Source organism: Pleurodeles waltl, chromosome 3_1 (assembly GCF_031143425.1).
Source record: "Pleurodeles waltl isolate 20211129_DDA chromosome 3_1, aPleWal1.hap1.20221129, whole genome shotgun sequence".
NCBI lineage: Eukaryota > Metazoa > Chordata > Amphibia > Caudata > Salamandridae > Pleurodeles > Pleurodeles waltl.
This window is the reverse complement of record NC_090440.1, coordinates 1,781,782,372-1,781,796,361: the sequence shown is the minus strand read 5'-3', so window position 1 is coordinate 1,781,796,361 and position 13,990 is coordinate 1,781,782,372. Positions and strand designations below refer to the sequence as shown.

General features: G+C 47.5%; 1 protein-coding gene across 3 annotated transcripts in view; it reads left to right on the top strand.

Moving 5' to 3' along the window:
• VPS8 (VPS8 subunit of CORVET complex) overlaps nucleotides 1–13,990 on the top strand; it is a 1,496,959-nt gene that overhangs the window by 1,000,617 nt on the left and 482,352 nt on the right. For all 3 annotated transcript variants that reach the window (XM_069225817.1, XM_069225815.1, XM_069225816.1), the window contains exon 37: nucleotides 710–752. In XM_069225817.1, coding sequence (XP_069081918.1) covers nucleotides 710–752 — 43 coding nt within the window. The remainder of the gene's footprint in view (nucleotides 1–709; nucleotides 753–13,990) is intronic.

Here is a 13,990-nt window from a genome sequence, read left to right as displayed (position 1 = left end):
ACTTTTTGAAAAAAAAATACATGCTTTGACGTGTGCATTAGAACCTCACATTTTGATTTATGGCTAAAAATGTCTGAATGGATTTTCACCAAATCAGGAATAGACACCGAACAACTGAACGACTGAAAACGTGTTTAACTGACCCCATCTACCACTGTCATAGTGGCAACCAATGGGTTCTTCAGAGGTTAGCATAATAAATGGTTCGTTTGGATTTGAGTTGAGGAAGATGGAAGCACAGCTGTGATTGTAATGATTTCTTCCAGATTGTTGTGACAATGTTTATGACATGATAAATACTCTTAAAAAAAGATTTGTGACAGTTTGATAATCTGAGCAACCACTGGACTGCCCTCATGGAGGCTTTTTATTGAGCCCTCTGCATTTATTTATGTACTGTACATCGTGCGCCGGTTGCATTTTAACTGCAGTGCTCATCTACCGTTTTCCCATCATATTCCTTATCTACCAAGTATCAATAAGTTATAAAAAAAAAGTTGTATAAACGTGCTGTATACTTGTAAACAAATCAATCCCTGTCCTTCTAAACTGCAGCTTCCACCTGTAGATACTTATCAAAAACAAACAGCCGCTAAAAATAAATGTTTAAATCAGCTGTTGTGACTAGTTACTTTTTTTTAAAGTACAGTAGGTTTTTTCTGAAAGTTATTGAAAATTTGACATCACTTATAATTTGATTATTTTTCAGATACTTCAGACAAAGCTCTTAGTGCTCACGCAGGAAGATGAGAGTAAGTATTGCTAACCCGTTTAACATGTTTAACATGGAACTCACTATTGAACAAGAAGGATAACACTTGAAGTAGCCATAATATCGATGCTTACCCTGTTTCTTTGAGACATATGTGTACAGTCCATCATGGGGAATGCAGCGTTTTCCTGTACAGAGACGTTTTCTTTAAAATTAAAGTTGAACTCATACTCCCCTCCTGGGAACTGCTCCCCAGATCACTGCAAAAAGCATGTGTTCTTCATCATGTTTGCGAAATGACAGCACAGGCCATACTAAGGGGGTCAAACACTGATTCCACATTTTCAAATGCTTATTGATTTAGAGAAGATGAATCCACACAGGGAACTTTACTTCCACCTGTGGCATTAGTGAGCAAATGAAAGCACATTTGAGCCCAAGTTAGTCATGCTCTATCCTAACGCAAGAAACTCTGCTGCGTCTTTCAATATGTCTTGTATGCTCGTCTAAACTTTCATAGTATTGTTAGAAATCAAGTGTGCTTGTTTATTCCTTTCTGATGGATATCGCTAACTGCAGATTCCTCACCTTTAGAATATCCCCAGGTGCAAGGTGGGATCTGGAAGAATTTTTCACCCTTGCGCGCCAGTAGATGGCATTGTTCGGATTCGAGTTTTCTCCTCTCCACCCCGGAAGTAATGATTGGAACCGGATATATGCGCCACCCAAATGTGCTGACATTAGTTCCTTTCTTTCCACGCCTTCATATGCGGATCAGGAGCTAGCTCCTAACTCTTTCTCTTCATTTTATAATTGTTTTCCTTTAAAAAGTCTGCAGAGGCCACGGGAACATGCCCCCTCCTAAATTTACAGGGTCTTTGCCTTGTAGGGACTGTTGCTAATGGGTGTCTGTGACAGAAACCCACGAGGTGTAAGTAGCATGTTCATTTGAGTACTTCAGTATCTACCAGATGTCACATTATGTAGGGGTGCACTGTCCCTGTGTGCCCTATGGTGTACCGTTAAATAGGTGCGCTGTGCGCAAACAGGGAGAGTACGACTTGTTACAGATAATGCACTGCTTCTAGGGTGGCGATGGTGCAACTGCCCTGGGGCAATGCATAAGTAAAAGGCAGACTGCCTGTATCAAGCAGCCAGTTCAGCTTTCCTTCTCAGGCAGCAAGACAGCCTTCATTTCAAGGGACGTAGGCCCACCTGCAGGCGGATGTAGTCATTGACTGCACCCTCTTCCACAGGGATGTCTGGAGGGTTACATGAGACCCCTTTGCTCCCTTGCAGTTGGTTAACTGAGACCTGCACCACCTCTTTGCTGTGCGCAGTCATTTTGTCTCCTGACAGTCTCTTTTCCCTTGTGCACACATCCATATTATAGAGAGGGTGTAGAGGCACAGTGTTTGCCTTATTAGCATGGGGCCCCCGCCCCAGTGCTAAGTAAGGAATGTCCCTTTAGAATCAGAATTACAGAAGGGACTGCACAAGCGTCTGCGACCCCCTTCTGTAATACCAAAGTGCCCCAGGAGCACATAAAGTGGATACACACACTCTTCGCTCTCCCAGGTCACTTTATGTAATACCACCGCCCAAATAAAACTACTAATATCCTGAGCCCAAGGAAACATTTATGTTACCACATTGATTCTTATAGCAGTATTACCTCAGTTACATGACGAAAAGTTAAAACCTACATGCTTTAGCCGTAATCGGTTGCAGCTAGAAGTAATGAACTCATTAGTGGAAAAATAGTCCCTTACCTGACAGTAGGATATTTTGTCCTATTAGAATTACCTATTGGGATGGTTTTTCACTCCAGTGGCAAACCACTCATTTTTAGGGTCGAGCCTGCATCGCATGCGCTAGCGCATACTTCTCGCTAGCGAGACGCTTAAGGTATTAGATAAGGGCTCGGAGCCCCGTCGACTTCACGTCAGTGTCTTTCATTGGCAAGTTGGCTTGCCTGTTAGAATCTGCTTCTTTTTATTAGTGGAAGGCACGCATACGTCATGCCTTTTCCGTGGTTAGCCCTCCTCGAGCACAGCGACCAAGTACGGAAAACATGCGAGGCTCGCTGGGGTTGTGGACTACGTTTTCTCTGTTTTCGGAGCGCGATCTCGCTGGGCAGAATTCGAGCACTTCGTTAATGCACTTTTGCCAGTAAACCGTACAGCGCGATTGCGCTGTTTTATTCTTTTAATGCAGGGAAAATCCGGTTGGGAGTTTACAACTGTGAACAGTTGTAACTCCGACAAATGCGAGACCCTAGTGCATTGAAAATGCTTGTTGACCTAGCTAGCCAGCAAAAAAAAATACTGCTACCTTTCTATTGATTTTTATGTGAAAATTCAAAAGAAATATCACAATAATCAACAATAAATGCATCCATTTCTGTGCCCACAAAATATCAATATGAATAACTAGCATTACCCAAACAGTACCTGCGTTATTAGATGTTGGTTTGAAATGTTCACAACCGCAAGTAGGATCTTTCATATGATAAAACAGGATCCCTGCAGATCTCCTCACAGAATCAAAGCCATCTCGCTACACACTCATGTTTCCTGGGGCATCCTGGGCTTCATAGATAGGTTTGTTTTCCTTAAACAACATAGATACATTTCTGCCCTCCATGTTTCCACAGAGATCTTTCGGATTGACGACATTTAAAGGTACATCTCTGTTTTCTATCACCAGTCCAAACCACACAAGGGTTCTCTTCACCAGTGTATTTAGTGTATACAGCTCCTGATAGTGTGTAGGAAATCCCACTCTGCCACTCCACAATGGAGGCAAATATAGTCTAACTTTCTATAAATGCGCCAAAGCTGTGCTAGCGTAAGATAAATACAGTGTAAGTATTTAAACTGTATCAGGTTAAATTGCGCACCCTTTAAAAGTAATCTAATCGCCCACGATCATGTTCCCATTTTGGCCCCAGTGCTGGAAAGGAGTCTGGGATGTTACTTACTAAGGATTTATATGTAAGTGAAACACGGCCCGCTCGAGAATTGTGAGCCATAGTCAATTTTGCTTCAAGTAGATTATGTTCGTGCAGATCATTGCCGTTAGTCAAATATGGCAAGAGCACATGTCAAAGCTCCATGTATCTTTAAAGGTGGATTAGCTTTAACCCAAAATCCTGTTGCAGGTCATAAAATGGTTTACTACCAGTCCCATCATCAATGTGTCCGAGAGAGGTAAAGCCAAGGGAGTCTCAGCCATGAAACTCTTCATGTGCTGAGGTGCGGAGCAAGAAGTTACCCTAGCTTCAAAGTTTGCTTTCCCATCGGAGATCTTTGAGTGATGTTTTCCAAATTTTCAGGGTGGCCACAATTGACAGGAGAGAGTCTGCTGGTGGTTTTCTCCCTCATAAATATAATGAAGGAGGGATGAATCCCTATTATCCAATGTTTTAGTTTATAGGTTGGATCATTAGTATGGTCATAAATCCAATAATTGAGGACTAATACTCAGGAGGCTCGATAGGACAGAATGCCAATCATTGCAATCCCCCCATCCTATGTGAATTTACAGCATTTAGCGGCACATAGTGGAGCTCCCACTCCACATAAATGGTGTGGGGATGGACATGAAACACGTTAGTTGTCTTCGGTATATAGTAGAGGTAGATCTGATAGAGACATCTAGGGCCATATGTACAAACACATTTTCCCATAGACACAAAATGGGTAAAACCCTTTGCTACATCTGGCCCCTAGTTTCAGATTCTTTGCCTTAGAATTTCCTCCAGGCGTCAGTCTGGATCCGGAGATTTTTCTTGAGCAGTACCCCTGTGCGCGTTTAGGTGGCATCAATCGGTGGCTCCGTGTCTGTCGTCTGTGTTTTCCACGTCAGATATGACATTGCGGGTCCTATATAGGTGCCACCCAACGCACTGATGTCAGTTCTTTTCTTTCCGCACCAGCAAGCACTGATCCGAAACAGAGAGCTCTTAGAGGGATTAGATCTAGCATGCCCTTCTGGGAAACACTGCCATTAACAGTCATGGGCAGAATTGCCCTCCTCAAAATGATAGTGTTGCCTAGGTTATTATACTATTTCTCAACAATCCCACTTATAATCCCGAAATCAACATTCAAAGAAATAGAGACCATGTCAACCACCTTCATATGGGGCCAGAGCAGACATAGAATAGCAATACAAACTCTCCAAAGACCCACAGCCGAGGGTGGCTTAGCAGCCCAGAACATGGAAATGTACTACTGGGCAGGCCAACTACAATGGATTGCAAAACTGCTATGCAACCCCCCAAACACCACCGAACTGAGCATCCCTTTAAACTGCCCTATAGACAAAATAATGGGAATTCTATTGAACCCCTGGAAATCCAAATCCAAAGATAAACTACAGATGGAATGGGAATCGTCCAAACACTGCTGGTCCCAATACCTAAAACACGCACACATCAAAACTCCATATACACCGGAAATCCCACTGTCTTGCTTGTCTAATATTTCAGGGAAACAAGTTATCCCAGGTCTCAACAAATTGATGTCTAATAACATTACTAAATTGGGAGACCTATACAATGAGGGGAAAATGCTCACCTACGCTGAATTACAGAACCAATACAACCTTCCCCCCGGCTTATTCATCACCCACAATGCCATCATTAAAATTGCCCACAAAGCTTGGACAACAGGGACCCTCGAACCCCCCGCTCATAACGGTTGTAAAATCATTTGTACAATAGGGGACCAAAAAGGAGTAGTATCAGGAATATATAAAACATTACAAGCTAGCACGCGCCTACCATTAGTAAAACTTAAATCCAAGTGGCAAACAGATCTAGGCATCACGTGGGATGAAACTCAATGGGACCAGATCATATCACGCATCTACCCAGTATCCAGAAATGCCAGGTTCAAATGAATAAATCTGTACATCTTCCACAGAGCTTATTTAACACCACAAATGATCTTTAAAATCTATGGTACAGATAACGCAAAATGCCCTAGATGCGCTGAACCTACAGCAGGCTTTCTACATATGCTCTGGAACTGCCCTCACCTAAATGCATTCTGAGAAGGGATCTTTGCAAAAATATCGGCCTGCACTGAAAGATCACTGCATAAGTCTCCAACTGCGGCCTTATTGGGGGATTTCCCAAGGCCATCAGCTTTTAAAATATCCAACAAGTTCATAGATCTAGCCCTAATTCTAGCCAGACGTGAAATCACCTCAAATTGGAAATCCCCAGCGGGTCCACAACTAATCAGTTGGCAAAACACAGTCGAGAAATGGGCAGAGGTGGAAGGATCAGTTCTAATGCGCAAAGCAATCCGAGAACAAAGACCTAGGGAAGACACCATACAATGGGACTCAATTCTGGAGAAATTAAAATCACCAGAAACATCCACCATAGAAGCAACTGTAACTACCTCGGACGCTGACACAGACTCAAATGCAGAACCTGAACAATAAAGCTCTGCGAATGATAAGAAAGGGAAAAAGGGGGAAAGAAAAAAAGGAAAAAAAAAAAGAATACAACAGCTGAAACCACTGAGACTCGCCAACAGAGAACTATATCACAAAATTAGAATTGCATGAGGGGAGGGAGGAGGGTTTAGTTATATAATGTAGAGTAATCAATATATAATTTTTACTGTTATGTTGTAAACTTTAATAAAATATTATTTAAAAAAAAAAGCACTGATCCGAAGGGAGCTGCTCTTCAGTATTTTTTTGCCTGCCCTTTTTCAACATATTGTCAAAGTTTTTTCGAGTTGCTAACTCCTTGCGCATCCTGCAGTCTGGCAGTGTCCGTGACGGATTCGGACCTGGTGTGCCTTTGGTGCTTAGAGCGCAACCATGACCCGAAGTCGTGCTCTGAGTGTCAGGCCATGCATTTGAAGGCTTTGAGGTAGTGGTCCCTGAAGCTGATAGTGGCCTGATGCTTGACTCCACACAAATAGAGGTCCAGGGAGTGGTTGCAGAGTCTCCCATTATCGTTGACGCACTTTAAGTCCTCTAGATGACCGGGTGAGTCAAGGCAAAAGAAGTTGTTGAAGAAAACGAAACGTTCTTCTACTTCACCTCGCACGTCGGCTTATGAGACGAGAGAGCTTTGTCATTCTAGGCCTCCCTCTGCAGAGCCTGCATCTAAGCAGACTCTGTGCCTCCCCAAATTTCCGGAACCCAGACGACCCCTGCGTTTTATGAGGCCATGTGCCTCATCTTTGGGCAGTCTGACACTGTTGCCACGCCTTCAGGTCCATGGAGTGGGAAGGAGGCCCTTCAGGTTCTGCACTGGCTGCTTCAGCCTCGGCTCAATGGGGCACCCACGGATGCATGCTTGGATCCGAGATGGCATCGGTCGTACCATCTCAACTTTCCCTGACGCTTGAGGTGCTGCACCCATCCTCATTGCCAACTCTGACACGGAGCCGGATGGGCATCCCCAGTGCCCACAGAAGCCGTGCCTCCTATGTCGGATCCTGAACCTTTTTTTCTATGGGCTAGGTTATGGTGAGAAATGGGAGGGGTCGCTGGACCCTTTGGAATACCAGCTTTAAGATCAAATGGACTGGCATACGGACTTGGGTGAAGCCAGTGGACTAGATGCCTTCTCAGACACTGACATGCTTTCTCCCGCTACCGTGGCTATGGAGAAGGGAGCTTCCTATTCTATGGTGGTGCAAAGAGCAGCTCAAGGTCCTGGACCTTGAGCTGCCTTTGGTGGCAGTCAGGACTAACCTCCTGACTGAGGTGCTTCAACCTGGAGCTTCATCCTTTGAACCCCTGCTCCCCTTCAGTGAAACCCTTAGATATATTGTAGGAAAGTGCCTCTTTTGACATGGTTACCCCCACTTTTTTGGCTGATTTCTGGTACAGTTTTGACTGAAAGTGCACTGGGTACCTGCTAAACAGGTCCCCAGTGCCAAATCTTTCTCCCCAAAGTGCAGTCGTTTTTTCCAGTTGCCAAACCCTTTAGTTGCCACTGTTTAAGTCCCTAGTAAATGGTATTGTCTGTACCTAGGGCATTGGGCACTAAAGAAGGACTCTTAGGTCTGCAGTACAGACTGTGCCACCCCCGAGGACCCTCTCACCAACTGCACACAGTGCTGCCATTGCAGACTGCATGTCTAGGTACAGAGATAAAATGAAAACATGACATGGCACGCAGCCTGTGTGCCATGTCCCCCAACACTGCATACAATATATGTAAGTCACCCCTTTGGCAGGTCTTACAGAAGGGTGCAGTATATTACATTTGTGGGCACAGCTGCATGAGCAGCTATGCCCCTGTTATGTCTTTGTCGATTCTCAGACACAGCAGGTGATCAGTGAATATATTTTAAGTATATGTGCTGGACACAGGTCATTGCGAGTTCCCCAGCTACATGATGGCTTCACTGAAGATAGGGATGTTTGGTACCAAACATCTAGTATTAATAAACCCTCACTGATTCCAGTGAAGGATTTATTAATACATGCACAAAGAGGCACCTTAGAGGTGCCCCATGAAAATCTACCAACCCCTAGTGTGGTCACTGTCTGGTACAAACCAGTGCAGCAACATTAGACAGTGTTCTTGCCCCCTGAGGTGGGAGCCAACACAAGTTAAGGCTCAGAACAAAGGCCTGCTTTGGGCAGAGGGGATAACGCATCGTCCAGGCAGGATGGACATTCCAGGACTGGGAAGCTTCAAAGGCCTTGCTGCCTCTAAATGGTAGAGGAGGCCGACCCCCAGTTCCTGACCCAACGTTTGGCAGCAGGAGTGGTGGGAAAATTAGTTGAATTAGGAGAAGTGCCCACTTCATGCCAGTCCTACCCCTAAGGGGGATGAGCTGAAGTGGATGCTACTTTTTAAATTCCTCCATCTTATTTGAAAGGAATTAGGCCAATAGGGTTAGGGCTATGCCCACTTCCCAAAAGAAGTGGTCATAAGAAGGGTGTAGTCACCCTAAAGGTGAGTAGCCCATTGGCTACTACCTGGCACCCCTGTAATACCCCTTAAATCAGTATTTTGGTGGCACCCCTGAACCCTAGAAGTCATTTTCCTGTTTCCTGAGCTCCTTAGAAGATCCAGACATTACAGCCCCAGCAGAGAAGACTGCAGACACCAACTGACTTGGTCATATCCCTACTGGCCTGTCTGCAGCCCTTGATGATCCTGTGCTGAAAGATGACCTGTCCTGAAGCCCAGCGACTTCCAAAGCCTTTGGAGGACTGCCTGCCTTCAATAAAGACCAAGATCTCCCGAGAACAGTGGACCTGTTAAAAAAAAAACACAACAACTTTGAAGAAAAAACTCTGCCCTGAGGAACCGCGAAACCACTCCCAGGCCCACTTCTGCACCCAACACCTACAGCCACAGTCCAAGTGGCCCACCAGCCTTGTGAAGGTTCCCCACCGATTCTGAGTCCGAGTCCACCATGGCTGACCCCTGCTGGACTCTGCTTCAATCTGAAGACTCCCCCTGACCGTGACCTTCCTGGTCAGCTGTTTCTGGTGCCAAAAGACACCCCTGCACCCTAGGCCTTGGGGAACTGGACTGTCTGTGGACAGGCGGGAAAATTAGCTAGGCAGGAGGCGTGTCACACTTCCAGACTGGGAACACCCCCGTAGGAGGCTGGCTCAGTATATGGTGTACCAATATAGGTGAGGCACTGTGTACTGAGTCCAGGCAACCCTTAATGATAGTGAAGGCGGCTCTAGATAACCAGAATTCCCATAAGGATATCTGTGGATAGCAGCTAAGGCTTCCTGAAGGGTATGAAGTGGTTGCAAATACCACATAGGTCCGTCATTTGTAACCACATGTAAAGAACCACACCAGTGTTAGAAAAGGAGACTATATTTATTGTAACACACACTCTAGAACGAACTTTGGTATGTATTCTAACTGGAGATATGAACATACAAATATATACTTAGCAACAGGTAAGTAAAGGCATAAAATAACATGGGCCCCTATGTGGGGGGCGGGGGAGCCAAAGCATATATTAAAAAAATGGAATGCGGAAATCACTCCCAATCCACACCACCCAAGGACCCTTGGGACGGGGGGAGTACTAAAACCCCAAAGGTAAGTAGGTAGAATTCCCCAATCAGCCGTGTGCAGAGCTGAAACCCCGGGTCAGTGTCCATAGGATAGCATGGGGAATTAGCTTTTGAAGTTTTCACATTTTAGGACTCTTCCCTGAAGACCCCAAGGAAACCTGTTGGGACAAGGGAAGGTGAACAGTGCCCCCACCCTTGGATACCCAGAACAGTGGAGTACCTACACCAGGATTCCAGGTGCGTAGGGGTGAAGTTGTGTCGAAACCTCCTATTCAAGTCAGTGGGATCCTCGGTTGTCCAGCTGCTGTTGTGACCTGTGGACCAGGTCGGTGGAACCCAGGCGTGGAATCCTGAAGAAGAGGACTTAAGAAAGAGGGGAAATAGCCCAGGTGGTGCAGGAGGGCAACGCACACCCTTCTCAGAGATTCTTTCCTGTTGAACGGTGGACAAAGGAGTGCAACTGTCGAGTCCAGGTGATGCAGGAAGATCCCTGGAGTTGTCCACAAGCTGTCCCATGCCAGTCTTCAAATTGCAGAGGGGTCATTGGTCAGCGGGACAACCAACAAGCCTTGGCTAATGCGGGGAAGCGTTGCATGGAGTTTGCAGGTTTTGTGGGAACCAGCAAGTCCAGGTGACCCAACCTTTGCAGGTAGGTCAGGGCCAGTCCTCAGCACACAGGAGAGCCAGCAGGAATCGATGAAGCCCACAGGAGAACCTTCTGGCAGCAGGCACAGGGAGTTACAGAGAGGCCTTAACAGCACAGCGAAAAGGGATGCCCATTTATCAGGAGTTGCAGAAAGGGCACTGTTCTTGGAGCTGGAGAGTGCTAGAGGCTGGGGCTAATTGGAGCCAGGAGGTCTTGGGACTGAATAGCCAACAAGCCTAGGCAACTACAAGCAGAGGCGGTGCTTAAGCAGCTCCATTGAGGGACCGCAGACTTCTTAGTTGCAAGGAATATAGGTCAGACCTCTGGAGAGCCACAGAACCACCACCTGTGTTGTAGAGCCTTGAAGAGTCCATGGGACAGCAGGATCCACAAGCCGGTCATAGTCGTTGAGGTGCCTGCGGATGCAGGGGAATGACACCTTCACTCCAAAGGAGATTTCTTCTTGCTTTCCTAAGTGCAGGCAGAGTCCTCCTGACTCTGGAGGATGCACGGCCACTGGGGTTGCAGAAGTCTTGCAGAACTTGAAAACAAAGTTGCAGTAGAAGCCCTCCTACTGGTAACATTCTTGCTCTTGGTTCCAGCGAAGAAAAGCAGCAGTTCCGTTTTTGAGGCTGCAGAATTGTCTTGCAGAGGAGACTTGCAGATGGTTCCTAAAGTCTTGAAGATGATTCTATGGTCCCACCCTCAGGGGAGCCCTTAAGTAACCCAGGAAGTGGGTTGGATACTTAATGGAGTGACCCGCCTGTCGGGGGTCAGGGACGTCACCCAACTGGACTTACCAGTCACATGCTCCCAGGGACCTCTGCTCACCTTATTTCCAATCAAGTGGCCACCTGGCAGAGCTCTGTGCACCTCCCTAGGGGAGGAGCTTGACAGGGGGGTGACCACTCCCTGTTTTTGTGTGGTTTTGCTCCAGAGTGGGAGCCGGGAGTTCCTGCACTGATGCAAACCGGTTTATGCCAGGACACACCTATTTCTAAAGAAGAGGTGTTCACACCTCTATCTTACAGGAAATTCGTTGTTCTGCCTTCTCCTTCCTGAGTTCAGCTCAGCAGCAGGAGGACAGAACAGTGTCTGGGGTCAGCAGCAGCAACACGGGCTGGTATGCAGACCCTGCAAGGCTGTACAGGCAGACTTTGGGTGATCCCCTAGGGAAGCCCCAGAGTACATGGTATCATGCAACTAACACTGGAATCGGTGTAGTTACATGATTCCAACATGTTGGATATCAAACATACCTATGATTGGTGCAGCCATTATATAGTTGGGCAACTCGTATTGACCAGTGTCCATTACATACCTGAAGATGGCTTCATCGCACATACAAAGCCCAGGAAATGGAGTCTGCGGTTTGTAGGGGCACCTCTGCTCATGCAGGGGTGCCCTCATACTTATAACCATGCACCCTGCCTTTGGGCTGAAGGGCCTACCTTAGGGGTGACTTGCAGGGTCAGAGTGCAGTGGCACACAGATAAATCCCTTGTAAATGGTACCCCTGGTACCAAGGGCCCTGTGGCCAGGGAAGGTCTCTAAAGGCTGCAGCATGTATTATGCCACCCTGGGGATCCCTCACTCAGTACATGCACACTGCCTGTCAACGTGTGTGTGCTGGTGGGGAGAAAATTACTAAGTCGACATGGCACTCCCCTCAGGGTGCAATGCCCACCTCTCACTGCCTGTGGCATAGGTAAGTCACCCCTCTAGCAGGGCTTACAGCCCTAAGGCAGGGTGCACTGTACCACAGGTGAGGGCATAGTTGCATGAGCACTATGCCCCTACAGTGTCTAAGCAAAACCTTAGACATTGTAGTGCAGGGTAGCCATAAAGAGTATATGGTCTGGGAGTCTGTCAATTACGAACTCCACAGTTCTATAATGGCTACACTGAAATCTGGGAAGTTTGGTATCAAACCTCCCAGCACAATAAATGCACACTGATGCCAGTGTGGGATTTATTGTAAAATACACCCAGAGGGCATCTTAGAGATGCCCCCTGAATACCAGTCTGACAGTGCTAGGCTGACCAGTTTCTGCCAGCCTGCCACAACCAGACGAGTTTCTGGCCACATGGGGATTAGTGCCTTTCTCACTCTGTGGCCAGGAACAAAGCCTGTACTGGGTGGAGGTACTTCTCACCTCCCCCTGCAGGAACCATAACAGTTGGCAGTGAGCCTCAAAGGCTTCTGCCTGTTGTCACAGCACCCCAGGACATCCCAGCTAGTGGAGATGCCCACCACTCCGGAAACAGCCTCCACTTTTGGCGGCAGGGTTGGAGGAAATCAAGGAGGAGCCACCCACCAGTCAGGACAGCCCCTAACGTGCCCTGAGCTGAGGTGACCCCTGCCTTTAGAAATACTCCATCTTGAGATTGGAGGATTCCCCCAATAGGAATAGGGATGTGCCCCCTCCCCTCAGGGAGGAGGCACAAAGAGGGTGTAGCCACCCTCCAGGACAGTAGCCATTGGCTTCTGCCCCCAGGACCTAAACACACCCCTATGTTTAGTATTAAGGGGCGAGCCTGAACCCAGGAAATCAGATTCCTGCAACTTATGACAAGAAGAAGGACTGCTGACCTGAAAGCCCCGCAGAGATGACGGAGACGACAACTGACTTGGCCCCAGCCCTACCAGCCTGTCTCCAGACTCAAAGAACCTGCACAGCGACGCACCTGACAGCGACCAGCGACCCCTGAGGACTCAGAGGACTGCCCTGAACCCGAAGGACCAATAAACTCCTGAAAACAGCAGCACTGTTCAAAAACTGCAACAACTCTGCAACTTTAAAGCAACTTTCAAAGAACTCTCTCTTCCCGCCGGAAGCGTGAGACTTCACACAGTGCACCTGACGCCACTGGCTCGAGCTCCAGAGAACTAACACTGCAGAGAGGACTTCCAGGCGACTATGATGACGTGGGTAACATGAGTCGACCCCCCCCCTGCGTCCCCAGAGCGACGCCTGCAGAAAGGATCCAGGGGCTCCCCCTGACTGCGACTGCCTGGTAACAAGGAACCCGACGCCTGGATGAAGCACTGCACCGCAGCCCTCAGGACTGAGAGGTACCACGTTCCAGTGCAGGAGTGACCAGCAGGTGATCCTCTTCCTATCCCAGTCGGTGGCTGGCCCGAGAAGCCCCTGTGCCCTGCTTGCATCACTTAAGTGACCCCCGGGTCCCTCCATTGCTTTCAATAGAAAACCCGACACCTACTTTGCACACTGCACCCGGTCGCACCTGTGCCGCTGAGGGTGTGTTTTGTCTGCCCGTTTGTGTCCCCCCCCCCCCCCCCAGTGCTCTACAAAACCCCACTAGTCTGCTCTCCGAGGACGCAGGTACTTACCTGTAAGCATACTGGAATCGGAGCACCCCTGTTTTACAAACTCCCAGACCATATACTCTTTATGGCTACCCTGCACTTGCAATGTCTAAGGTTTTGCTTAGACACTGTAGGGGCATAGTGCTCATGCAACTATGCCCTCACCTGTGGTATAGTGCACCCTGCCTTAGGGCTGTAAGGCCTGCTAGAGGGGTGACTTACCTATGCCTCAGGCAGTGAGAGGTGGGCATGGCACTCT